Source organism: Neovison vison, chromosome X (genome assembly GCF_020171115.1).
Source record: "Neovison vison isolate M4711 chromosome X, ASM_NN_V1, whole genome shotgun sequence".
NCBI classification, from domain to species: domain Eukaryota; kingdom Metazoa; phylum Chordata; class Mammalia; order Carnivora; family Mustelidae; genus Neogale; species Neogale vison.
The window spans coordinates 80,745,636-80,772,324 of NC_058105.1; the positions used below are offsets into that span (position 1 = coordinate 80,745,636).

A 26,689-nucleotide genomic window follows, 5' to 3' on the forward strand; every position below is an offset into this window, starting at 1 on the left:
AGGACCATAAGGTCTGGTCTGAGCGGAGTGAAGTGTATCAAAGACAAGTCCTCTATGAGCCAACCATTGGGAGATTCTGAAACCAGTGGAAAGGTTTCTGGAAAAGAGATTGAAGGACGAGCAGACAGAGGAAGACCTGAGAAAGGAACAGAAAGACAGATCAGGGGTTTGAGCCCAGAGACTAGCCTGTGTGGGACCACGGACGGATGGGGAACGAAAGCTGAGGGGAATGCTTAGGGGGAAGCGGACCTTTGGGGGCGGTCGCAGGGAGAAGCGAGGCGGGTCCGAGTTAGGGGGCGGAGCCAGGAGCGAATCCCGGGCGAGGGGGCGGGGCTGTGGTAACTGGGTCCCAGCGCCGCTGTGGCTGCGGCTGCCTCAGCGAAGGCTCCCGCCTCCCCACCCCCCTTCTCCGTCTCCTTCCTGCCAGCCGCCGTGGAGACCTAGGCCGAAGCTGTTACCCTGCCCCCGCGGCTGAAGCATCGTCCAGAGGGATTGGCTGAGGGCGAGCCCCGCAGCCCAAGCGCGCGACGCACACGCGCGCCCCCAGCCAGCGCCATCCTCTCCTCCCTCCCTCCCCTCCCTTCCCCTCCCCTCCGCCCGCCAGCCTCCGCTGCGGCGGGAGGAAGAACCCTTTCCGACCAGTCAGAAGAGCCCAGATCGATTCCCATTTGGGGAGAAAGAGACCCCGCACACCGAACAGACCGACCGCTCGCCCCGGAGCCACGGAAGTGGCTTGCCTCTTAAGAGAGAGCCCGCGCCGAGCGCAGCCCCCCGACCTCACCCAGCCGCTGCCGCATAGACAGCGCTCCTCAGCGGGCTCCCGGCCCCGCCGAGCCCAATCCCTGCGCAGGGCCCGGGCCGGCGATGCCTGGCACGGCAGCGGCGGTGGCCGCGGCTGCTGCTGGTACTGCCACTGCTGCCACAGCTGCTGGCCCGGGCCCGGGCCGGGGGCTTGAATCTCCGCAGTGGGGCTGAGCCCGCAGCCCCGCCCCCCGAGCCTGAGGCCGCTGCTCCGCCGGGCGCCGGGCCTCCTCCGCCCGCGCCTCCGCCCCAGGAGCTGGAGCCAAGCGGGGAGCCCGGGCCCCGCGCCCAGGCCCGGACCATGCATGGCCACCGAGCCCAGGGGGGCGCCGGGCCTTCTGAGCCCGAACACCCAACCACGAACGCCCCCGGCGCCGCTCCTCCGGTCAGTGTCGACACGGATCCTGGAGCCTCTGAGCCCGGACTGCCGGTGCTTAGGGGTTCAGGCTCCGCTCTCGGCGGCCCCCTGGATCCCCAGTTTGCCGGACCCTCAGACGCCAGCCTGGGCGCTGCTCCAGGCCCCCGGGTCTTACCCTGCGGCCCCAGTCCACAGCACCACCGGGCCCTGCGCTTCTCCTACCACCTGGAGGGCTCACAGCCCCGGCCTGGTGAGTGATCGAGAGAGCATGGGAGCCCGAGCCATGGGCCTGGTACTGGGAGCGGGTTCTTGTTCTCGGGCCCTTTAAGCCCCGCCTCGGAGCCGGCCCGCTCACCCTGGCCCTTCGAGTCTTCTCAACCCCCACCCCCTTCCCTCGCTCCTCTTCCGTCCAGTCCTTTCTGCCTCTGTCCGCGGTCTCCTCTCTCTGTCCCTTTGCCCCCTCAATCCTCCCCACCCCCTTCTTATCTATCTGCTCAGACTAATGGGAGAGGGAGCACTCCAAGAAAAACAGTCAGAACTGCAAGGCAGTAAGGGGAATTTGGTAGGGGGAACGGAGTTTGGGAAAATAGGAGAAAAGGAGTCTCCCATTTGCTAAGCGCCTACATTGTGCCAGGCACTGGACTGGGTCCTTTATATGGGCTCTCATTTCATCTTCGGGAACCTCCTGTGAAGTACCATTAGCCCTATTTTGTAGGGTAGGAAACCGAAGCCCAGAGAAGTTGAGTAACTTGCCCAAGGTCCCACAGCTAGAATAGAGCCAGGATTCAAAACCAGATGTATTTGAGTCCAAAGTCTGTGGTCTTTCTCTTTCCCCAAACTGAGGCTGGAGACATGAAAGTAATGCCAAGCCTTCTGCTTATGTGATTTTCTCCTCTACTGTTCAGCAGCTCTGGAGTATGAGTGGAAAAAAAAAAAGAGGGATGGTGGATTGATCCAAGGTTGGGGTTTTTCCAGGGTGTGTGTGGCAGGAGGACAAGAGAAGAAGGGAGTAGAAGGTGCTGATGAACAAGATAGGTGGAGAAGGTGAGCCTTGGGGATCAAGCGGGAGGAGAGGGCTGGAAGGGCTGATAGGTAGGGAGAGAGCAGAGGGGGTTGGGGGCAGCAGCCAGTTGTAGTAGGGCTGTAGATGGGTGGGGCTGCAAGGATGGTTGTAAAAAGAAATCAGGATGCTTGAACTTGAATTTGCAGAGGTGGAGCCACTCTAGGTTGGGCTGGGGCTACAGACTACTGCCTGGAGACGCATTTGCACTGCACAGACTTGAGTGTCTGAGGCGTCCAGCAGGGCCACCCCCATCTGGGGACATCCCATGTGGACCTGAGCCCAGGAGCCACAGAGAAAGAGCAGTGTATTTCTGGTCTGCCTTCCACTGGGCAACACTGACAGAGCTGTTGAGCCCCTGGGACCACCCCCCCAGCACACAGGGCTCACATCCCCAAGCTCCATAAGGACTGTGGTCCAGCACAGTTAGCAGTAAATGAAACATAAAGCACTGGCAAGATGTACCCCTTACTGCTTTTGTGACCTTGGGCTAGTCATGGAACCTCTGGGAGTTTCCAGGGGCTCCCTCAGTGTGGGCTGGAGATATCCAGTTGACAAGAGGCCTTTAACACCCTGCCCTGCATGTTGCTCCTGCTGGCTTTCCAAACACCGCTTGACAGACCCTGTGTGGAGCAGGCTACTTGCCTGCCCTACTGTAGCACCTTCTTTCAAATCCCAAAACATGCCACAATGACTCCCACCTCAGGGTCTTTGCGTCTGCTTTTCCCTCTGCCTGGCAGCTCTTCCCCCATGCCCTACCTGGCTTATTCCTCATCTTTCAGGTCTCAGCTCAGATGTCACCTCCTCCAAGAGACCTTCCCTGACCACTTTGGTGTGGGGGGAAAGGGGGACACTTGTGAGTCTCCGTCACAGCTTCCATCCTTGCCCTTAGTACAGTCTGAAATTATCTTATTGTATGTGTCCACTTGCTTACTGCCCATCTTTCTCCACTAGAATGTGAACTCTTTGAGGGCAAGGGGATTGTATCTGTTTTGTTCAGTCTTGTGTCCCCCCCAGTGAGTAGAGCAGTGCCTAGCATATAGTATGTGCTTAATAAATCCTCACTGGACAAATGCCTGAACAGATATGAAGGGAACACATAGTAGGCCCTCAGTAACTATTGTCTAAGAGAAGGACAGCAGAATTCCCGCCCTCCAGATGCTCTTGGTCTGAGTCAGTAACTGGGTGGTGTCTTGACCCTTGGTCTCTAGCCTCTGGTTGATACTGCCACTGCTCCCACCTCACAGTGGTGATTCCGAGTTGTCTTCCCGCTCCACCAAACCTGACAAATTACCAGTCACAATACCCATCCTGAACTACTCCCTTCCTCCCCAAAAGAGCAAAACAAAGTTTCCAGGATTCTTTTTGGCAATCAAGTCCCTGTGTCTATAATTGGTGGCTGTCTTTTATATATAAATATAAATGGCTGATATAGATAGATGATAGATAGATAGATAGATTCTCCAAATGGGGATTAGGAGTAAGAAGAGTGTTAGGGAAGGACCTGGCTTCCCAACCAACCATTCCTAGCTGACTCACTGTGTGACCCTGGTTGAGTGACTTCCCTTCTCTGAGCCTTGATTTCCTCATCTAGAGAATGCCTTGAGGAGTCTATGAGATACTAGTGAGAAGCCTGCAGAATAAAATTAATTTTTTAAAAAATAAGGGGAAAACCTTCTGAAGAGGAGGCGGAGGAATTACTCAGGCCCTGGCAAAGCAGGCGCTGGGCCATGTGATTCACAGCAGCATGGGGTGTGAGAGGCCTGCCTCCCCCACTGCCCAGCTGGCCCAGGTTTAGGCACAAGTGACTTGCTTCTCTCTCCACAGAACTCGCCTATAATTGGCCCAAAGAGGGCAGGGTTGGTGGTTGTAGGGTGTGTATCTGTGTGTGAGAGAGAGAAAGAGAAACAGACAGACAGAAAGAGAGAGAGTTCTCTCAATTAAAGGGTTGAAACATTTTAGTCCACATGCTAAGATTTCTGTGTGCCTGCCGACTTCCTCCCTCAGACTGCTGAGGCTTGTATTGAATCACCACCCTTAGGGACCAGTGGCCCAACCTGGTGGGGGGGGGTGCTTAAAAATAATACAGTTGATGCTTGAACAATGGGGGAGTTAGGGTTATGAGCCCCCATGCCCCTACTTGCACAATCAAAAATCTGTGTATAACTTTTGACTCCCAAAAACATAACTACCTAATAGCCTACCTTTGACCAGAACCCTTACCAATAATAAAAAGTCAAATAACAAATCATTTTCTATATGTACTATATACTTAATTCTTAAAGTAAGCTAGAGAAAAGAAAATGTTATCAAGAAATCATAAAGAAGAGAAGGGGCGCCTGGGTAGGCTCAGTCGGTTAAGCATCTGACTCTTGATTTTAGCTCAGGTCATGATCTCAGGGTGGTGATATTGAGCCCCACATTGGGCTCTGTGCTCAGTGCAGAGTCTGCTTGGGATTCTCTCTCTCCCTCTGGCCCTCCTCTGACTTGCACACACACTCTCCCCTTCTCTGTGTGTCTCTAAAATAAATAAATAAACCTTTAAAAAAAAGAAAAAAATCATAAGAAGAAATATATTTATGGTACTATACTATATTTATTGAAAAAAATCCACATATAAGTGGGCCTGTGCAGTTCATACTATGTTGTTCAAGGGTCCACTGTAGTTATATCTTATCCATGTGAAAAACCTTCAATTTCTTCAAAGTACTTTCTCTTTACCTGATTTCTGCTAGGGGGAGAGGGCAATTGTTTTTACACCAATTTTCCAGGTTATTTAAACCTGGAAAGATGCCAGAGAGGGCTTTCAGAGAGTCAGAATGGAGTCCCCAGCCTAGGTTTGCTCATAGAGATTTGGGGGAAACCCTACCCTATTCCTCAGTTTTGAGGCCTAGAATATCCTTCTGGATGCTAGGTGGGGGTAGCTTGGGGCCTGTCTCAGTCAAAATAGTTGCATCTAATGTAAGAGTTTGTTCATGGGCAGTGGGAGAACTAAGGCAATTGAGGGGGGCAGCAATAGGGCTGACTCCCCTCTAATTTGGAGCCTAGGACATCATCAGAGACTCCAAGAGTTAGAATGGGAGCCAGAAAGGGCCCTGGACACCATCTAGTTCTGGGTTTCCCAAACTGGGTGAACATCAGAATCCCCCATTGACTCTGAAAAAATAAATGTGATTCCCAGACTCCACCTCAGAGCTCCAGAATCTTGGGGTTGCAATCCAAGAATCTATTTTTAAAGCTTCCCAGGTGATTCTGATGCACAGCTTAGAGTGGAAACTGATTTTTAGCTGGGGTAGTGGAGGCTCAGAGAGGCAGCTTATTCATGGTCCTATGGTGAATCAACATGATTAGAGCCAGGAAGATGTGTAGGCCTCCCTTCTGAGGCCCTTTTCTTAGGACCTTATGTGGGCCTACCTCCTTTCCTCCCAACCCCAAAGGAAGGCAGGGGATCTAAGCTAAAGGGAATGAGTCAACCTCTCACTCACATATGCACAAACACCAGCTGCCTCAGTTTACCACCTATGCCTAACTCTAGTGAGTGGCTGCCATTTGGCATTTCAAGTTGGAAAGCAGTTGCAGTTCTGGGACTCTGGGCAGGAGAAGCCCTGGCATCAGCAGCACCCACCACAGGGCCTGGCCCAAAGCGAGGGCTCTAAAGGGTGTCAGCAAGGTTTGTAGAGCTAAGAGGAACATGGAGGGAAGATCAGGTAAGAATCTCAGTGAGAGGGACGCCTGGGTGGCTCAGTTGGTTGGACGACTGCCTTCGGCTCAGGGCGTGATCCTGGAGTCCCGGGATCGAGTCCCACATCAGGCTCCCAGCTCCATGGGGAGTCTGCTTCGCTCTCTGACCTTCTCCTCGCTCATGCTCTCTCTCACTGTCTCTCTCTCTCAAATAAATAAATAAAATCTTTAAAAAAAAAAAAAAGAATCTCAGTGAGAGCAAGGGCACTGAGGCTTGGGGCATGCTGGGAACTGGGAGTGTATTGAGAGGAGTAAGGGATAAGGCTAGGAAAGGAACTTTATCCTGAGGGCCAAGGGGAACTATGGAAGGGTTTATTAAGCAGGGGAATGATGGGCTCAGATGTGGGTGTTTGGGAGATCCCCATAGCTACATGTGGAGAGTGGATGATAAGGATGCAGGATTGGGAGCAGGGAGACAGGCAGGTGGGGATCATAGTCATCCTGGTGACAGGTGATCGTAGCTTGAGTTAGAGTAATGGCAATAGGTAAGGACGATAAGATCTGAGAGACATTTCAGGGCTAACACGGACAGGCGTTGGTGGTGGCTTGGATGTAGAGACCAAGGAAGAAGTCCAAGATGAGTTTGGTTTGTTGTCTGAAACCAGCTACAGTGACCAGTGGATGGGTTTGGGGCCATCTACCTGTAAGAGAAAGAGCAAGTTTGAGGGAGGATATTGAGTGTGAAAGCCTTGGGGGACATCCACGTGGAAGTGGCCAGCAGGCGTCTGGGTGTAGGGTTGGAAAGCTCAAAAGAGAGAGGACTGGGCCAGAGATGTTTGGGAATTCTCACCACCAATGAATACCGTGGATCACAAAATAGCTCATGGGGAGAAGTGTGTAAGGTTCTGGGGGCCAGTCCCATCCCTGAAGACACAGATATTGAGGTCAGCAGAGTCACATTCAGGTGGGTCATTCGTCACGTGCCCAAACTTTGCCTTAGAAATGCCTTGGGGAGGGAGGGCAGTGTTTTAAAGCACATTTGCGTAAAGCTGAGACCCATTTCACAGATACCCAGGCTAGTGGCTGTTGCAAAGAACTGATGCAATACTCCTGAAACACAAATCAGACATGGGCAAAGTAAATTCCTGTGGCTCTCTTGATGTTCTCCCTTTTGAGGGCATCCCGAGAGGTCACAGAAGGAGGTTGCTCGTGGAAAGAAGAGGGGGCTCATGACAGGAGGCAGGGGTGGGCTCTGCTGGGGATTTTTGGAGAGCAGCCATTTGAGATTCTGAGGGAGTGTCTGGGAAAAGACCCAGATTTGGTTCAGTCAGCCGGGGCCTTCCAAAGAAACACAACAAAATAAAAAGACTCTGGATAGCTGGGTAAAGGACTTCTCCAGACAGAACTAAAGGAATTGAAGCTTCCAAGGTGCAGGTGGTTGGCATCCCCATTTCTTGGCCCTTTCAGGTGCCTCTGTTCCTGTAGGATGGCCTGGCTGGAGCTACCTGCCTCCTCAAAGGTGAGTGGCAGCTGTATCTAAGACAGACTCCAACCATGGCTTTCTGGGGGCCAGTTAGCTGGCCTTAGGGAGATGTGGCTGGCTGGGGCTAGGACCTGCCTGGAAAGAGGGCAGGAAGCACAGTCTGCCATTGGCCAGCCCAGCAGAGTTATGTTCCCTCCTCTGGAGAGAGCAGACATCCTTGGAGCACTAAGTCCAGCCTCTCGGGGCTCTAATACCGGTTCCTTGGACTTGGAAGGCACCACATCTCCAAAAGTGCTTCAAAACCGACACAGAGCTGAAGACAAGGATGGAGGACAGTAGCTGAACAAGCCTCAGGGCTCCTGGCTCTGCCACTGGTGCACTGTGCCCCCTGGACCTCCTTTCTCAGGGCCTTAGTTTCCCCATTTATAACCCTGGGACCTGATCATCTCATTTGTCTGGCATATAACATTGGTAATAAATATTTGGCAGATAAGGGAAAGTGAACAAACATTTACTGAAGATGGACTCTGTGCTTGGCCCCGTGCAAGGTGCTTGGTGTGCAAAAAGACAGGCATAATCCTTGGGCTCACAGAGCTTCTTCCTAGCAGAGAAGATCTACATGACAAGTAATTCTAAGCACAGACGCTGCAGGAACATATGAGGGGGGGTAAGCAGGGAAAAGAGAACACTTGAGTTGAGACTCCAGAGATAAATGGGAGTCCAGAGGTAAGGCAAAGCGGAAAAGCCATTCAGGCCATGGGAACAACGTGTGTCAGAGCCCCAGGCGGAAGAGAGCACTTTCGAGGAACAGACAAGAAACCATTGTGGCTGGAGGGTGGGGGCGGGGAAGTGTTCTTAAGCTGGGCCTTACTTGTCCCCAAGCTCAGGAGGTTGGAGTTCACCCAGGAGGCAAATGGGAGCCCTTCCCAGGGCTGCAGGAATTAAAGCAGACTGTTTGTGAAGCTGGTTGTCGTGTGGAGAATGCCTTGCAGAGAGGATGGGAGGGAAACCAGTTAGGAAGCTGGAGAGTGGGGAAAAGCTTATGGATTCTAAAGCTAAGAAAGTCAGGTCTGCTAGGGCTTGGGGTCTGGCCTGGATGTGTGAGTTGAGGGAGAGGGAGGAGACATGGAGAAAGCCCAGCCTCTGGCTTGGGGTACTGCAGGAATGGATGTGCCACTCTTGGGATAGGGAAGGCAGGAGGAGGAGCCACTGGGGGCTGGATGTGGCTTGGGACGCCAAGAGGCTGAGTGAGCCTGAAGACAGGGGATGGGGTATCCAGGTGGCAGTGCCCAGCTGGCATGTGCTGTGCCCCCCTGGGCCCCAGAGTTAAAGGCAGGAGGGTGAGGGCACAGGTGTGTGGCTGAGGCCCACAGGGAATGGGAGGCTTTTCCCAGTGCTGGCAGCTTTCAGCCCTCTGTGGTGCTTTCCTATAGCCCAGGCACAGAAGGGGTTAAGTCACAGAGGGAAGGTACCTGTAGAAAGGAAAGGTGGGACTGGCAAGGCTGGCCCCAGGGAGCTGCAGCTGGCATAGCAGCCCTTCTCCTTGGGCCTGCTAGAAGCACAGCAGCTGTCCACACCACTACCTCTGCCTTCACCTTCACCTTCCCTGCTCCCCTGCCTTAACTTCTTCCCAGTTACCCTAGGCAGGGCCTCCCTGCCTAATGCGTTCCAGGTGTTGACACAGCCCCAGGGGCAGCAGGAAGTGGGGCAGGGAAGGTGTGGGTCTCTCTTACTGCACATCTCTTAGGGGCTCCAGTCTTCAGGCCTCACAGACTGCTTCTGTTCTCCAGAGAATTCCTTCAGGGATCTTTGGGTCATGAATCTCTGGCAGGATCAGGCAGTGGTGAGAGGCTCCCTCCACCCCAGCCCAGACCCAGCTCCGCCACTTTCTAGCTTCATGTGACCTTGGGCAAGTCTCATCACCTCCCTGAGCCTCAGTTTTAACATCTGTAAAATGGGGTTATCATGCCCACCTCTTAGCGTTGTCTTAAGAATTTGCCACAGGTAACAGAAACCCCATAGCACTCAGCATGACACATGCCGTGTTTGACAAATGGCCCTGGTCTGCCCTTTTTGTTTCTTCCCGCTTGCCTCTCTAAGCCTGCATCCCTCACTGTCCCTGTCTCCCTTCTGACTTGCCCCCACCCTTACGGTTTCCCTCTCTAGCTGTCGGCTCTCAGCAGTCTTCTCAATCTTCCTTCTGGTCTTCTCCCTCCTTGTCTTGGTTTCAGTGCCTCTCTCTTTCTCTCTCTCTCTCTCTGCCTTTTTCCCTCATGATGCCTTCGTGTTACTAACTCTCAAATTTGACCAGGCTTCTGGTGAGAGGGGAAGTGAGATGGCTCAATCTTGGGGTCCTGGGGGTCACACACAGCAGCGATCAGAGGGGTGATCCCCTAGTGGCTTTGTCCTCACAGGAAGGGAAATCCCAGCCAGCGTGGCAGCCCCAGCACTGGGTAATTACTGCCCCATTTCCCCCAGCTGCAGCTCCACTCCCTTCCCTTGCCGTCCTCTGAAGTCCCCAGCCCCTCCTGGGGGTGGAGCAACCACCCCCATCCTTCTCTGGCCTCAGATCCAGAGACACAGGGAGGAGGTGGCCAGGCCCTTACAGCAATTCAGCAACTCGAAGAGGGATGGGCTGCCTGTGCTCCCATGTGGCTGTGGCGTGTGTGTGTGTGTGTGTGTGTGTGTGTGTACGTGCATGTGTGCACATGTGCCTGGCTATCTTTGTCCCCAAGGGTCTGTTTTGTGTGTATCTTAATGTTCTTATTTCTATATGTCCGTCTGTATGTTTGAGTGTGTGTCTATATATATTTGTGTGTGTCTATGTGTATCTTTGGGTCTGTATTTGTTGTATGTTCCTATTTGCCTGCTTGTGTGTCAGCTTGGTTCTGTCTAAGCCCCTGAGAGTTTCTAGATGTTTCTGCACGTGGGTTTCTGTATGTAGGTCTTATGCATACATTTGTGTGTGTGTGTGTGTGTGTGTGTGTGTGTGTGTGTTTCAGTGCCAATGTCTGTCTCTGTATGCCCCCTATGAATTCTGAATCTTGGTTGTGGTTGTGGTTCGTGTGTGGGGGGTGCAGGCGTGACTGCCTGTCTTTTGGCCCTTCCTGCTCCCTTCCTCCTGTTTGGGAACATTTTTACAAACGCAGGACTGTGTTCATTGTGCCCTCAAACATGCTCCTCACCTTCCCACCTACTACTCACACCTTTGCTTAATTTTTTTCCATTGCCTACAGGACCGTGAACTCAAAAACCATTTCCTTTAGCAAGTCATCCCCACTCCCCCCACCTCAAAATGTGATTTCTTTACCAACTCAGCAAACATTGGCTGAGGATGTGCTCTATGACTCTGGACACAGACATGCTTGGGATCCCGTCCCAGCTCTAACTGTGTATCCACAGACAAGCTATTTTGCTTCTCTGTGTCTTGCTTTTCTTGCCTATAAAATGGAACTAATAGTTTGCAGGGTTGTTAGGAGGATGCCATACAGTATTGATACGAAGCCTGATGCTGAGTAGGTGCTTAACAAACAGTTGAACCCCCATACTTTATACTCTCCACTAAAAAGTGAACACTGTCAGTTCCAGAGAGTTTTGAAGGTTTTTGAAATCCCCTGCTCTCTTCAGGCATCTTGCTCAGGGCAAAGTGCAAATTGGACCAAGCAGAACAAAAGGATTCCAGTTCAGGGAACTGCTGACAAGTATTGCATGAGCCTGCTCTGGCTCAGAAAAGATTGGGCCCTAGCAGACGGTGGAAGAAAGGGCTGCCAAGGCTGCCACCTAAAGGCCAAAGCATGTCAGATAGGGCAGGAGGTAAACAACAGAGGTGGAAGGGGCCTTAAGGACCATCTAATTCAGATACCCCAAAGTGGTGGTCCCCAAGCTGAATTTGACTCACAAATAATTGGTCTACTCACTGTTTTCAAAATTAAGGTCTGGATTTCTGATTCTCTGGAATCAGAAATTCTCTGGAAATATCAGAAGATCTGAAAACACAGGGCCCTGTGTCTGCAAAGTGACAATTAGGTAGAAGGGAGGAGCTATTATCCCTGCTTCAAGTGAGGCATGTGGTCTCCAATTTACCCCAGTCTCTATCATTCCCTAATGCCTGATACTGTTCCATTTTACAGGAAGGTCCTCATTTTACATGAGGGTACACATTTTACGGAAACATCCTGCACTTTAGAGAGGGGGCCTCACTCTACAAAAGACTTCCTCCATTTTACAGAAGAGTAACGTTCGGCAGAAAGTCCTTCAGACAGGTCATCCGTTTTACCAAAAGGTCTTTGTAGAACTCTCCTCGCTTTATAGAATGTCCCTCCATTTTGAAGAAGTCTCCTCCACTTTGTAGAAATTTCTTCCATTTACAGAAGGGGCATTCTTTTTATCAAAAAGACCTCCATTTTGTTGAAAGTTTCTGTATTTTGCAGGAAGGAAGACTCTAGGAAACTCTTGGAAGTGGCTCCTACTTTCCAAAAGTTCCTTCACCCTGCAGAAGGTACCTCTGTTTTTCGGCAGAGTCCTTATGTTCAGAATACCAGTCCACTTAAAGGAAGGAACTTTCAGATCTACCCACAGGGTTCCCGTAGACAGCTCTCCCGGCACATCTCTCACTTGACAGAGCTTTGTTTTTGAACTTTCAGAGAGAACATCTGTGAGGCCAAGCAAGTCCTGGGCCACTCTGGCTGCAAAGGTGTAGGACAGCAGGGCTGGACCTCCCATTCAAGGGGAAGGTGGGAAAAGTGGGCAGCTATGTCTTTATCCCCTGCTTTGTTCTCAAACTGAAGGACTCCCCTACCCCCCATCAGAGCTGGCTTTCCAAAAGGCACTTTCTTACTTGCTGTTGTTCTTTCTTCTCCACTCCCTCTGTTCCCTTTTTCCACCCCACCCCACCCACCCACCCAGGAATTCCAACTGTCCCTGGGGCCTACCTCTTAGCCTGGAGAGACAGAGATCTGAGGGTTGTGGGGAGAAGCATGCAGTGGGGGGTCTGGAGGCATGAACACTGGGCCCAGCTTCTGCCCATTCTAGCATCATAATAGGTCCTCAAAATGAGAAGCGCACACATATTCTCCCCCATTTTGCAGATGGGGAAATTGGGGTCCAGAGCTGTGAAGCAACTCCCCAGGTCACCATGGAGTTAATGACTGAGGTCCAGTCTGAGGCCCTATTAGCTAACTTGAGATGAAGCCAAGGCTACAACTAGGAGATGGGAGAGGGGGTATTGCTGACCAGGCAAGGGGGATGCTGGGAGCTTAAATTACAGAAAGAGGTGAGGGAGAGGCTGGGTCATTCCAGTGGAAATGGGCAAATGCAGGAGTCTTTATGTTCCAACCGCTAGAGGACAGACCTGCTTTGCCAGGAGCCCCAAAGCAGGTGCTCAGGGCACCTGCCAAGTAGGGACATGCAGGAATCAGAAACAATTTTTGGAATGATTTTATCATTTCAGTAATAGCAAGTTGTCATGGAAAAATTCAAAACCCCATTTTACTTCTGAACACTTATTTTACAGTTTTATATGATTTGTGTTTTCAGTGGAGTTTGAATTGCGGGATGGGGTACCATTGTCTTTTCTTTGCCATGCCTCCTCTAGTAGGAATCCTGCCCTGATCTGAGGAGCTATCGAGGAGAGTAGGGCTGGATTCTGTGTTCCCTCTCTGGCTGGGTTTGCTCGTGTTTCTTGGTGAGTCAATAGCTTTGTGTTAGGTTGCAGCCTGCAGCCTGAGGGTTTATGTACCTGTGTGCATAGTTTCATGTCTTCACGGATATGTGGTTCTGTTGGCTTTCAAGTTTCACTCACATTGCCGTGTGGGTGGGAGACACTGTGCTCTTTCCCTTCTTTGTTTCATGGACTCAAAATTAGGGGACTGTGATTACTATCTAGTTTTCCGAATAAGGAAACTGAGGTTCAGATAGATGGAGAGGCTTGCCCAGGGTCACACAACTAGTAAGTGAGGGTGTTGGGATTTAACCAGGATCTCTATGGCTCCCAACCAGCTCTTCCTTTTTAAAAAAAAAAAAATAATAAGAAAAGGAGAAAGTGGGGGAGGCAAAAGGAGAGGAAGAGAGAACCTCAAGCAGTTTCCACGCCCAGTGCAGAGCCCATCACAGGGCTTAATCTCACAACCCTGAGGTCATGACTGGAGCCAAAATCAAGAGTCAGACGCCTGACCAACTCAGCCATCCAGGCACCCCCGAACCAGCTCTTACTGAAAAGGTGCCACAACACCTGAACACACACAATCTGGTCTGTGAGCACAGTCATGCCACCCCTCTTTGGGATAGTTTATCACAGGTTCTAAATGATCATCCTTGCTTTTTCTTAATAAATAAGACCAGATTCAAGGTTATCCCTGAAATAATGTCACTGTCATGAGCACTCGGGTGCCCATTGCAGGGAAATTGGGTAGAGACCACAGCTTGCCTGAGGCTTAACTGAACGAGAGACTAGGGGGCCCTCGTTGCCAGGTGCCGCCTCAGAGGCCTGGCTTTGCTTCATTGACTCTAAGCCCTCCTTGACTGAGGTTGCTAAAATTTGCTCAAATAAAGTACAGATAGATTTGAATTTCACATATTTAACAAACAATATTTTAGTATGGCATAATACATTTTTAGTGCAAGTAAGCATGAGACATGCTTATCCTAAGAAATTATTCATTGCTGATCTGAAATTAAAATTTAACTGGGCATTCTGTATTATATATACATTCTGTATTATATATTCTTATCTGGTTGCCCTGGCCCTGGCCTCTCCCTCCCCTGAGCTTCCCCTGTCCCAACAGGCTGTCCCCTACCTCCCTCCCCTGCCTTGCACTTCCTGAGCCTCACTTAACTTTTTTTTTTCCTGAATGAGAGTCTCTTGTCTTTGAGATTGGGAGCTCCTTGAGGGCTAAGATCAAAATTACCTTTTGCTTGCTGAAGACTTGCTGGGACTGCACACCGCCACCCCCACAAAAGAGCTGGGACAGTGCCCCGGCACTCCTGGGGTGCCCAGGGTGTGCTTCAGGTCAATGAAAAGAGATACCAGAATGGCAGCCATGGTTGTGGGCGAGCATAAAGTGCCAAGCATGTTCCATAGGGACATGTGAACGACTGTGCGGCTCTCACGAGGTCTTTGAGGGCTGTGCATTGTCAATGTGTGGCTGGGTAGATTTTCACGAAAGTATCATAATTTTGGGTGGTATAACTTTCTCTCTGTGGGGTGCGGCCCTTTGTGGCCTCTGTTCTAATGGGCCCTGGGGACTCTGGTAAACCCAGTAGTGGAGGGGGCAGTGCCGGTAGAGGACTCTGTCGGGGGCGCAAGTGTACGTGGATGAAAGAGAATGCTGTGGACTGTCAACTATTAAAAAAATGGGCTGGAGAAAACCAATGCAGGACCTAGCCAGGAGGGGATGGGACAGGGTAGTGGGAAAGGCTGTGGTCTTCAGGAAGGGAGAAGGTCTCCCTTGGGAGCTCCCTAGGAGCAGAGATGGGATTTTCACATCTAGCAGTGACTCTGCTAGGTTCAGAGTAGGGCTCAGAAATGCCTGGGGAATCCGAGCTAAGCCTAGGGAAAGCAGAGAGTTCACAGGATCATGAGGTGCCATGGAGGCCTAGCTGAGAAGTTCCTATCCTCCCCATGGGCTGTGGGAAGTCACAAAAGGCTCTCATACAGATAAGTGTCATGCCCCGAGCTGGAGTTCCTTCCACCCATGTGGCAGGAGCAAGAGCTGGGGACAAGGGGGCCACTGAGGGAACCCATAGGAGGAGACAAGGAAATGGAGGCAGAGGGACAGGCATGAGGAGAACCAACACTGGAGGGGGGGGGATCTTGAACCTTCTTCCTTCAGCGGAGCCTCCACTGTTCTTGGCCAGGCCTTGGTTCCTGAGCTGGAACCCTGATGTCATCTCCCAGTCGGTGGGCTGGGTATTGTACTAGTTCACTAGCCACACTGCAGCTCATGACTTTCTTAAGCACTGGGGTACGACACTGCCTTTCCTACTTCCCCTCTTTTCCAGCTTATCCTTGAGGGGCAGGGTTAAGAAAGGAGTCCAGGGCAGGACCCACCTGCCGAAGCTTGGCTGTGGACTTGCCATGTGACCTTGGGCAAGCCACTGCCCCTTCTCTGCCTTCATCTCCTCATCTAATCCTGAGCTCACAGTCCCTGTCCCTCTCTCCTGGGAATGCAGAGTGTCCCAGAATATTTGAATCTTATCCAGCCTTCCGCTATGCAGGGTTGCCCACAAGGGAGCAAAAAGAAAGGAGAGCAGGCCCACTGGTGGGCTCCCAGGTGAGGTGGGGGGAAAAGGAGTAGGAGGTAGGCCAGAGCAGGGCCATAAAGAATGGTATGGTCACCCTATCCCTAGAACAAGTAGTGGAATGAAGAGAGAAAAGCCCAGTCAGGCCCCCCCCCAGCTGCTCTGTACAGATTGGGTAGGCTCACCCAGGAGGACTGCCTGCTTTGAGGTGTGGAGACAGGGTGAGGTGGAGCCCAAAGGAGGCAGACATGGGGCACCTGAGACCCTGGCACCTGTGCCTGTATCTCGGAGAGGGGAGCTCTGCGCAGTAGGGTGCCTGGCTTTGCCTGCTGGATCTCTGGCACCATCAGCTACTCCGTCTCTCACCTTCTCTGGCCATGTGTCTCTCAGACTGAGTCTCCTCATGTGCCACCCTCCAAGTGATTCATCCTCTTCAACCCCACCCAGGGGGATGGTAGGGCAGGACCAGGCCAGAATGTGCTGAGCAGGGCAGGGTAAGCTGAACTGAGAGAAGCATGTCCTCCCTCCCAGTCAGGGCCCTGCCTGCCCAGGTGGGAAAGGAAGTGAGGAAACTGCACTAGAGGCAAGGTAAAGGGTGGTATGAACGAGGCTTGGCCTGGGGGCTGGGCCACCATGTTCCTTCAGGACTGGGAAGGGACCATGACCCAACTCCCCTGGGGCCTACCTGGCTGGATTGGGGCCAGAGTGAGGCCAGAGACCCAGGGAAGCTGCTGGAACAGTGTGGGTTGGGCTATTCTTTCCCTCCAGGACTGCAAGACCTAAAATTCCCTGTGATGATGATGATGATGATGATTTTGCCCATGCAACCCCATAGGGCGTCTGCATGTTGTACCTGTATGTTTTTGCAATGGAGGGCACCTGTGACACCATGACCATTTAGACCAGTAGGCAAATGTCAGGTGTGCATGTATGTCTGAGCCCCTAAGACCCAAGGCCACCTTGGACGTTTGTTTCATAAGTATAACACAGGAGTAAATTAGGCCATATGTCTATGATCGTGTGTCTACATTTCTGGATACATGGCGGTGTATGACTTTGTGATGTCATCCCACTGTGTGAGGTCCTATCTGACATGGTATAATGAACCTGTGTGGCTCTAGTCCTCGTGACTGCGCAGACCACTTGCAGGTGTGTGAACCTGTAACACCGTATTACAGTGTGCATGACACACTGTTGCCCTGCAATTGTGAGATACAGTGTAAATGACTCTGTATATCTTTGTGACTCAGTGTCACCAGCTTTGAGGAGTATATATGACAGTAAATGGTTGGGAAATTATCATATGAAACTGCATAAAATGATAGGCTTGCCACTGTGTGACTGTCTTTGTGAGTGTGCATGACCGGGTTGGCCCGTGTGTGTGATACTGTGATACTGTGGAGCTGTGTGAAAATATGACTTGGTGACTGTGGGTCTTGGTGACTGTGTGTGACCAGGCTTTCAGGAGCATGACGGCATGTGATTGGGTATTGGAGTTTGTGTGGCCCTGCAGTTGACTGAAACAGTCTAAATAACACCATGTGGCTCAGTAACCGCATGGACCCTTTTGTGACTGGTCAGTGTGAGACTCTGTAACACGGGGTAACAGATCCTGTGGCAGTGAGAGATGTGTGGCTGGGGCCCCGCAAAACCAACACCACATGTGGGTGGGAGCTCTGAGAGCTCTTGGCCGCCACTCACTCTCTTGTCCTCACACCTGTTTGCCTGCGTTCTTCCCTATGCTGTGGCCTTTCAGCCATGGCCTTTCATGACTTCCTTCTGCCCACAGGATGATCATCTAGCTCCTCAGCCTGCCTGCAGGGTTTGCCCTCTCTACTTTGTCCCCCACCCCCACACTGACTACTCAGTCACAGCTACCTGCCCAGCCAGGCCCACCTGAGCCCCACGCTCTTTCCCTTTGGCACATGTCATCCTGGAGGGTCCCTCACTGTCTTCCGGATGGAATCTTCTCTCCCAAAGGCAACTGTCCTCTCTCCTAGAACCAAAGACAGAGGAGGACTTAGGGCACCCACAGTGAGGGAAGAGGGACAGCGCAAAAAGGCCTCCCATTTTCTGCATTTGTTGCCTTCCATTTTAAAGCCATTCCTGTGACCTGAACTCTGGGTGCTGGGTGTGTGGTTGTATGTGGGTGTGGAAGTAAAGGAGGGTAATACAGGTTAGTGAGAGGCTGGGCTTTTAAGGAGCAAAACTTTCGCTCATGAAATAGAATTTTGTCAGTTTTGAGCACACTCAGCTGTATGAAATAGCAAACAAGGAAGGCCAGGTGTCCTCGGGACCTTAAAAAAAAGGGTGAAGAATGGCTTAGGCTCAGCATGCCCACTGTGACTATATAAACAAGGGCTACAAACATGTACACAAACTGTAGGGTTCTCGCACCCACCCCTAGCCTGGTTAACATCCTAATAACAATGCCTGCCAACATACAAGGAATCAATGTACAAATCACAAAGAACTCTTGTCTATTGATGAAAACAGCCAGCCACAGCCCTGGGCCTGGCTTCCCACCTGAGGGCTATGGTAGGGGCTTTCCAGAAAGGCAGTATGCCTTGGAAAGGGGCTAAGGGAAACCCAATACCCCAGTACCTGCTAAGACATACAGCTCCCCTGGCCCCTTTGGGGTAACATCAATTGTTTCATACCCAGGTTCTCCTTTTCTGCAGGGCTGCACCAAGGAAACCGAATCCTGGTTAAAAGTTTGTCCCTTGACCCTGGCCAGAGCCTTGAACCTCATCCAGAAGGTCCCCAGCGGCTTCGCTCAGACCCAGGCCCCCCCACTGAAAGCCCCAACCAGCGTCCTTCACCGCTAAAGCGGACACCAGGCCCAAAGCCACAAGGTAAGTGGTTCCAGCAAAGGGAGGAGAAATGGCCCAGGAGAGGGAATAGTGGAGGGGAAAGCTTGACCAGTGGCAGAGGAGAATCCTTGTTAGAAGGATAGGAAGCACCATGGTCTAGCAGCAGAGGGCTGTGACCTGGGGCTGATGCACACACACACTGCCATTTTGCCTCAGGCTTGCTCTGTAGCTGCCTTGAGCAACTGTGCAGGCTGGGGGTTTGTGGAGGGCCTCGTGGCCTAACTATGACAGCCACCTCTAAACTCAGCTCATTGAGATCTCCCCTCTCTTCCCTGTCCATTTCTCCAGTCCCCCCAAAGCCCAGCTACCTGCAGATGCCCCGGATGCCCCCCCCACCTGAGCCCATTCCCCCTCCACCATCACGCCCACTGCCTGCAGACCCCCGAGTGGCCAAGGGCCTGGCCCCCAGGGTTGAGGCCAGCCCCAGTTCTGCAGCAGTATCCTCACTGATTGAAAAATTTGAAAGGTGAGTCCAGTTCGCAGGGGTACCCTGTGGGAGTGAGGGTGGGCCTGGGGCAGGAAGGACAGCTATAAAACAGGACTCTCAATCAAGCTCATACCCTGCCTCCATGTGTGTCCACCACCCACCTCAGAGAGCCTGTGATTGTTGCCTCGGATAGGCCAGCCCCTGGCCCCAGCCCAGGTCCCATAGAGCCAGCCGTGTTACCACAGCCACACCCGCAGCCACCTGTGCCCCAGCTTCCCGAGGGTGAGGCCTCCCGCTGCCTGTTCCTGTTGGCTCCTGGCCCCCGGGATGGTGAGAAGGTGCCCAACCGGGACAGCGGCATTGACAGCATCAGCTCGCCATCCAACAGTGAGGAGACCTGCTTTGTCAGTGATGATGGGCCCCCCAGCCACAGCCTGTGCCCTGGGACCCCTGCCCTGGCCAGTGTCCCTGTTGCTTTGGCTGACTCCCACCGGCCCGGCTCCCAGGAAGTTGATAGCGACCTGGAAGAGGAGGATGACGAGGAGGAGGATGAGAAGGACAGAGAAATCCCAGTGCTCCCGATGGAGAGACAGGAGTCTGTGGAGGTACTGACCCATGTTTACCAAGAGACACGACCATGTGGAAAACCCAGGAGCCTGGCTCTTACACTTGGTTCTTCCCCAGCTTGTTATTCCTCAAAATAGGGCACTGTTTCCACTTTGGATGTTTGGCTTCCCTGGTCTCCGGGTACTAAAATACTAGTAGCAAACCTGTACCTCACCCTGCCCCCTTCACTGTAACTACCAAAATGACTATGCACAGTTCCAAATGCCCACTGGGAAAATTGTTCTCCCCTCATCAGAGAACCACTAGCTGGACCTCAGTTTTTCCATCTTAAAGATGGGCATCCTGCTTGGGGATCCTTCAAGTCCTACTTCAGCCGGAAAACCCCAAGACTCAGTAGCTCTGTGACACTGGGCAAGTCTCCACTCCTCTACCACAAGCTTCGGTTTTCTTATTTGGAAAATGGAAAGTTTCTCACATCCAGACTCCCCAGCAGCTGGCCACCAGAGGGACACAAGAGCTAGAGCTCCTCCTGCCCAAAGGACCTGAGGCTATGGCCATGAAGGCTCTTGGCAGCAGGAAACCCTTTCTGTGCCCCAGCAACCTAAGGCTGCTTTCAGAGGCATCCCTGAACTTCAGTTAGGTTGCAGCTGGAACACGTTCTTCACCAGAGCCCAGCTCCAGTTCAGAAGCTGAGGCCAGCAACTCAGCAACCATGTGTCTAGTGATTTGGAAACTGAGCCAACAGGCAATGAGTTGTATGCATTTTTGTACTTTGGTGTTTTCTACACCCCAAGTACTCAGCACGCCTTTGCTGCCTGAACTGAGTGGGCGAATAAATAACATTTATAGACTACTTAATCTGTAGTCTGCTATGTTTTACTTACATTCAATCATTTAATTATCTCAGTTACCAATGGACTTAGGTCCTATTACTATCAGTATATATAGATGAGAAGACTTAAATACAGAGCAGTTACACAACTTATGCAAGCTAATGAATGGCAGAGGTAGGATTTGAACCCAGGAAGTCTGACTTCCTGGCCCACACAATTAACCACTGTGCTATGCTAAATGGATAGAGAGGGCAAATGCCTGGGTGCATAAGTGGCCAAGTGAGAGAGTGTGTATCATCAGAATTGAGGAGTGGCCTTTAGGATACACTGGGGAGTCAGAGATTGAAGCTGGGAGGCTTATGGGTCCAGAGATGGGGAATAAGGTTCTCCCAGGGTGGCACTGGGCTTAGAGTAGCATCTGAGCGGTTCTGAGAATTCTGTGGGCTTGGGTGAAGGTTAGGGTATGGGGTGATGGATGAGTGGTTGCCTCTTCTCCTTTCCAGTTGACTGTGCAGCAGAGAGTGTTTCACATTGCCAATGAGCTCCTGCAAACTGAGAAGGCCTATGTTTCCCGGCTCCATCTTCTGGATCAGGTGAATGACCCCTTGGAGGTCCTTGGGCCCCAGGACCTGGGAGGTGGGTGTCAGGGAGGAAGTAAGAGGGCCTGAGCCCAACCCTACCATGACCAATATAGAGTTGGTAAGACCCCTTTCTGACCTTGACCCCTATCCTGTCTCTGAAGTCAGTTCTGACTGACCCCAAGTTTGATCTTTCTATCAACCCTCCTTCCTAACTTTGGGTGGGTACATCAACCCTGAATGCAGCTCTAACCTAAATCCTGAATTGACCCCATCTGTAAAGCAGACCCTGGTCGATCCTTATTCTAATCCTGGCCCTATTTCTGACCCCAAATTCACTAGAACCCGTAAGGGTAGGAATTCTGCTTGCTTTGTTCACTATGTCATCCCAGCCATTACAATAGCACACAGTAGGCATTCAAAAATAGGTGTTAAATGAATGGATCTGACCCTGAATCTAATTCTGACCTTGACCCTGCTCCTGACTTCTCATTGTTCCAATGCCTACCTCCAGGCCCTAACCGTGATAACCCCAAATCCAGCCCCACATAGAAGCCTAACTCCATTCCCTCTTTCCTCAGTCTCGAGACCAGTGCTGGTCCCAAAGCTCCAAAGAGCTGTCCACTAACAGTGCCCTCACCTACAAGCTGCCCCTTCCCCAGCCAAGCCCCAGGCCCATCTGGGCTGAACACGCCTGCCCTACCCCACAGGTGTTCTGTGCCCGGCTACTGGAAGAAGCTCGGAACCGCAGTTCCTTCCCGGCTGACGTTGTCCATGGCATCTTCTCTAACATCTGCTCCATCTATTGCTTCCACCAGCAGTTCCTGCTGCCCGAGCTAGAGAAACGCATGGAGGAATGGTGAGGGACTCCAGATCTAGGCTGTCTACCCTTCTGTCCACGCGCCTGCCCAACCCAGGGTACAAATGTCTCCTAGAGTTCATTCCTACCTGTCTTCTCCTACCACCTTTCACGAAGGGAATCAGACTGAAGTTCTGCCTTCTGTGCCCTCCCACTCTAATACGAAACACAGACCAAACCTCCGAAAGTTAGAACAGAATACACAGCCCTTAAGAGTATGAGGTTAGGAGCCAGATTGGCTGGGTTCAAATTTTAGCTCTGCCATTTGCTAGTTTTGTGATATTAAGCAAGTTTCTTAAATTACTATGGTCCACTTTCCTCCTCTACATAATGAGGATAATAATAATAGCCTACCTTGGAGAGTTATTTGAAGGATTTAAATGAGTTGACACATGTTGAGAGCATAGAACAGTACCCCGTATATAATATATGCTCAATGTGAGCTGTTGTTTTGGGGTTTGTTGTTGTTGTTGTTGTTGTTGTTGTTGTTTTTAAATCAGACCTATGTTAGACCTGAGAACGGGAGGCTATGGGAATCCAGACAAATGGACCAAACCTAGTCTAGGATTAGAGAAGGGTTCAGGGAGGTGCTGATTCTTGAGCCAAGTCCTGAGGGAGAAGGGCAGGGTTTACAGGCAATCTCCCAGCCACCAGTCTCTCTCCTCTTACAGTCCATCCTTTAGAGTCTACGCCCCATGCCGTAATGGTCTTTCTGAACAATCAGAGTGTGTTATGTACTACTTAGAATCATCTCCATGTTCCCCACCCCCATGGGATAAAGTATGTCTCCCTCACTAGACTGTCAGCACGGAGGGCTGGTATGAAGCCGTTTTCTACATCTTCCCAATTACCCATTACCCCTGAGGGATAGGCCTGGTCTGCCCCCAGCAGACCGTGACCAACAGGGGCTAAGACCAGGCCTAGTCCTGTGTGTCCCTCAGCTAACTGTGACTCCTGAGGAGTATGAGCAGACTTGTTTACTTTGTCTTCCCTATCCGACAGTGACCATGTCAGGGCTTAGCTCAGTGTGACTCACTTGTGTCTTCAGATTCCCTGAGCTCGAGGCTGGGCACAGAATCAATAAGAAGTGTACGAAGAAGTGGCCCTCACAGGGAGGTGAGGGCAGGTATCTCAGGACATATAACTCCTGGTGCTTGAGAGGGACAGAGTTGGGGCAGGTGGCAGCCTGGGCCATGGCTTCAGGTCAAGCTGAGTCTTTTGGCCTAATTGGCCTGTAACACAAGCAGCAATTCCAGAAGAGCAGAACTGGCCAAGAAGTAGATTTCCAGGAATGCGGTGAAAGTAGCTTACCTGGGACTAGAGGCCTAGAAAGAAGCCCAAGAGAGCTCTGGGGGACAAGGCTCAGCAGCACCGTGCTAGCCCCTGCTTCCACCCCAGGGACCGTTACCCACGCATTGGAGACATCCTTCAGAAGTTGGCACCCTTCCTCAAGATGTATGGCGAGTATGTGAAGAACTTTGACCGGGCTGTGGAGCTGGTAAACACCTGGACAGAGCGCTCCACCCAGTTTAAAGTTATCATCCATGAGGTACAGGTAAGCAGCAAAGCCGGATAGGATGAACTGGGGAGGAGAGTTCTGCAGGGACCCAGGGAGGAGTCTGTGGCCACACCTGAGCCCCTCTGCTTCTGCCTGTCACAGAAGGAGGAAGCCTGTGGCAACCTGACGTTGCAGCACCACATGCTGGAACCCGTGCAGCGCATTCCCCGCTATGAGCTACTTCTCAAGGACTATCTGTTAAAGCTGCCCCATGGCTCCCCGGACAGCAAGGATGCCCAAAGTGAGTGCATGCCTCCGGACCCTTCCTTACCCCTTCCACACACACCCCCCAGACTTAACTCACAGGGTCAGCCTTCCACGGCAACATAATGAGATCCCAGAATAGGATCTCCAGACTGAAAGGCCCACATTGAAGCTCTGCAGTAAGACCCCAGGATGAACGACCAGGTTGAGACTCTGCCTGAATACCCAGGGAGAGCACTCAGGAGTCCCCCAGTCTGAAGTCCCCAACCGGAACCCCGGGGGGTTGGAAGAGTATACCCAGAATGATCCCCTAGAGGGAGCCACGGTTTTCTAGGCCAAGACCCCAAAGCTCACCCCTAGACTCATCCTCAAATGAAGTTGTCCCAAGTCCAGAATGAAACTGAGCCAGAACCCCCAGGGACTGAGAGTGCCCAGACTGACCTCTCAGGCCAAGCCCTCTTTACTGAATCTCCACAGCTGAGCCTCACACAAGGAGACTTGTCTCATCGGGCCCCTGACTATCTATCATCCACATTTAGAGCTCTACTCTGTGTTGCCAGCTGCTACCTAGAACGAACCTCATAAAGAACCTGCCAAGTCTGATCAGAGCCCTACAGAATTACCTCTTCAGAACTGAGCATCCCTGACTGGACCCCAAATTTTCCACCTCCAAGATTTGGATCTCTAGGCTTAGATACTGTCTCCTCAGACTGAGTCCTCACACACAGAACCACTAGAAAACTATTTCATTCTGATTCCTCCAGTATGAGACCCACACACACCCCCAGGGTCACACCACAAAGAGTGCTTCCCCAGAGTCTCCCCAACTTACCCCCCCAACAGAGTATTATTTCCATTTATTCCTTCACTTATATAACGGCTATTTACTGGGCACCTTATTCTGTGCATTGTGGTAAGCACAGGGGATATGGAAGTGAACAAGACAGCAGATAATAAAGAGAAGTAATAAATACACAGAAGAACATTGAATAGGTGCTACATGTAATTCAGAGAATAGGAAGGTGATGTGACAGGGGCTGGGGGGCTTACTTGAGGTTGGGTGGCCTCTCTGAATAGAAGATATTTGAGTCAGACCTGAATAACAAGAAGAAGGGAGCCACATGCCAGCTGGAGAGGGCCATAGCCCCCAGAGGCAACAACAGGTACAGACTTCCTGGGGGTGGAGGGGGCAGCTTGCATATCTTTGGACCATCAAGAGGACCAGTGTGACCTGAGCATGGTAAGTGAGGACAGAATGGTAGAAGTAGGGTTAGAGGGAGGAGCCAGACTTTAAAGGCCTAGATAAGGAGATGGATTTTTCTTTTCTGAGTACAGTGGGTAGCGAAGGGAAGATTTTGATCAGGATTATTTGGGAAGCAAGAGAGAGAGAGACCAGTAAGAAGCCTTTGCAATAATCTAAGTGAGAAAAGTCAGCTTGGACGAGGGCAGTAGCAGTGGAAGTAGAGAGAAATGGTTAGATTCAGGATATATTTTATTTGGAAGCAGCACTGAAAGAACCAGGATTGAGTGGGTATGAGGCTTGGAAGAAAGAGTCAAGAATGACTTGCAGATTTTTGGCTAGTGGTGATCGTTCTTGAGGTGAGCTCAGGAGGTTGATTTTGGACGTGTTCAAAGTGAGCTACCAGGTAGGCAGTTAGATGAGTCTAGAATCCCAGGGAGAGAGAGATGGGTGTCACTGGCTCATAGATAGTATTCAACACTGTGAGACTGGCCCCAATCACCAAGAGAGTAAATGTAAATGGGGAAGAAATGGGGGTCAAGGACAAAGCTGAGGGAGGTGGCATCAGCAAAGGACTTGAGAAGAAGCAGCCCTATAGGTAGGAAGAAAGTTGGGAAAGTAAAGAGTGCTGGAAGCCACAAGAATCAGGAGCAGACAGTTGTAGTCTGCTGCTGTGTCTACTTCCCAAATTGAGTCCCCTCCACCTTACCACATGGGGCACTTTGCTACCAAGCCTGGACCTCTAGAAAGAGCAAGAACCCTAAAATGTTTGACAGCTGAACTCAACAGACATCTGCAGACTAAGTACCTCAGTCCTCTCCCTGACTGAGAACCCCGACTGAAATGCCAGGATGAACTATATAACCTAAACCTTGAGAAAAAGCCTTCCAGACTGATTCCTTAGGAATAGTTCCATGGGCTGACATCTCCAACCGAGCCCTCAGGCTAAATCCAGTATGAGGACCCAGTTATAGGACCCCCCCCCAAAAAAAACTGGTTTCCCCAAACCAAGATCTGGGTTTCCAGAATGCTCCTCCCACCCTGAGCTCTGAGAGAGTGTTCCCAGTCAGAGCCCTCAGCCCAAAGTCCCACAAGGAGATTCCCCCAGTCTAGTCTCCATGGCCACCATTCTATAAACAGGTATTGCCAAACATAGCACCGCAGATTCATCCCCCATTTACTGTCCCTCAGATTGAGACATCTATCCTGAGCCCCTAAAGGTAGATTCTTTTGTCAGAGACTGATCCATGCCACAGACTTAGACCACTGAGGCCTCAGACTGATTTCTACAATCTCTCCAGCTGAGATCAAGCTGCCTGATCTGAGCTCCAAACAGACTCCAGATTGTGTTCTCCCTAATCCCAGTCCCCCAGTCCCCTGTTTTCCATCCCTTTCACTGCGCCCTGGGACTAATGCCCTAGATTTTCCCCCAAATTAAGTCTGATCCTCCAAGTCTGATTTTCCCAGTCTTAACTCCAGACTGACTCCCCACAAACAGTGCCCCCCCACCAGCTTTCTATATCCCAGCCTTGGATTCACAGATTGAGCTTCCCAGGCTAAGTCCTACAGAATGAGGTCTCCAGACTGTGCTCCATATCGAGACCCAAGAATGACACCTCACCCACCACACTGAGTCTCCACATTTTATAACCCTCCAACTGCGATCCCCAGAAGAAGCCCCCTGGCTCGTTTCTCCACCCAGAGTCCATGGATTCTACAGAATCATGTATCCACAGTGAGCTTTTAGGACTGAGTTCTTTCATTATTTCCACACTAGATCTCTAGCATGACATTTCCAAACTGAAATTTCCCAAATGAGCTCTCTGTACTGAACCCCCAAAGTGAGTTGCCAGTGTAATATTCCTAAACTGGGCACCAAGTAGAGTCCATTTTACCAACTATGTGTCCCTGAGCAAGCTGCTTGGTCTC

The 26,689-nt window shown here is 51.4% G+C and overlaps 1 protein-coding gene across 1 annotated transcript in view; it reads left to right on the plus strand.

The window, feature by feature from the left end:
* The first annotated feature begins 599 nt into the window (after window positions 1–599).
* The window catches only part of FGD1 (FYVE, RhoGEF and PH domain containing 1), a 40,686-nt gene continuing 14,596 nt past the window's right edge, over window positions 600–26,689 (plus strand). Inside the window, exons 1-8 of the mRNA XM_044235941.1 lie at window positions 600–1,409; window positions 18,303–18,476; window positions 18,783–18,960; window positions 19,088–19,526; window positions 20,825–20,914; window positions 21,610–21,758; window positions 23,157–23,313; window positions 23,419–23,557. Of these exons, the coding sequence (XP_044091876.1) occupies window positions 1,103–1,409; window positions 18,303–18,476; window positions 18,783–18,960; window positions 19,088–19,526; window positions 20,825–20,914; window positions 21,610–21,758; window positions 23,157–23,313; window positions 23,419–23,557 (1,633 nt within the window). The 5' untranslated portion in view covers window positions 600–1,102. The remainder of the gene's footprint in view (window positions 1,410–18,302; window positions 18,477–18,782; window positions 18,961–19,087; window positions 19,527–20,824; window positions 20,915–21,609; window positions 21,759–23,156; window positions 23,314–23,418; window positions 23,558–26,689) is intronic.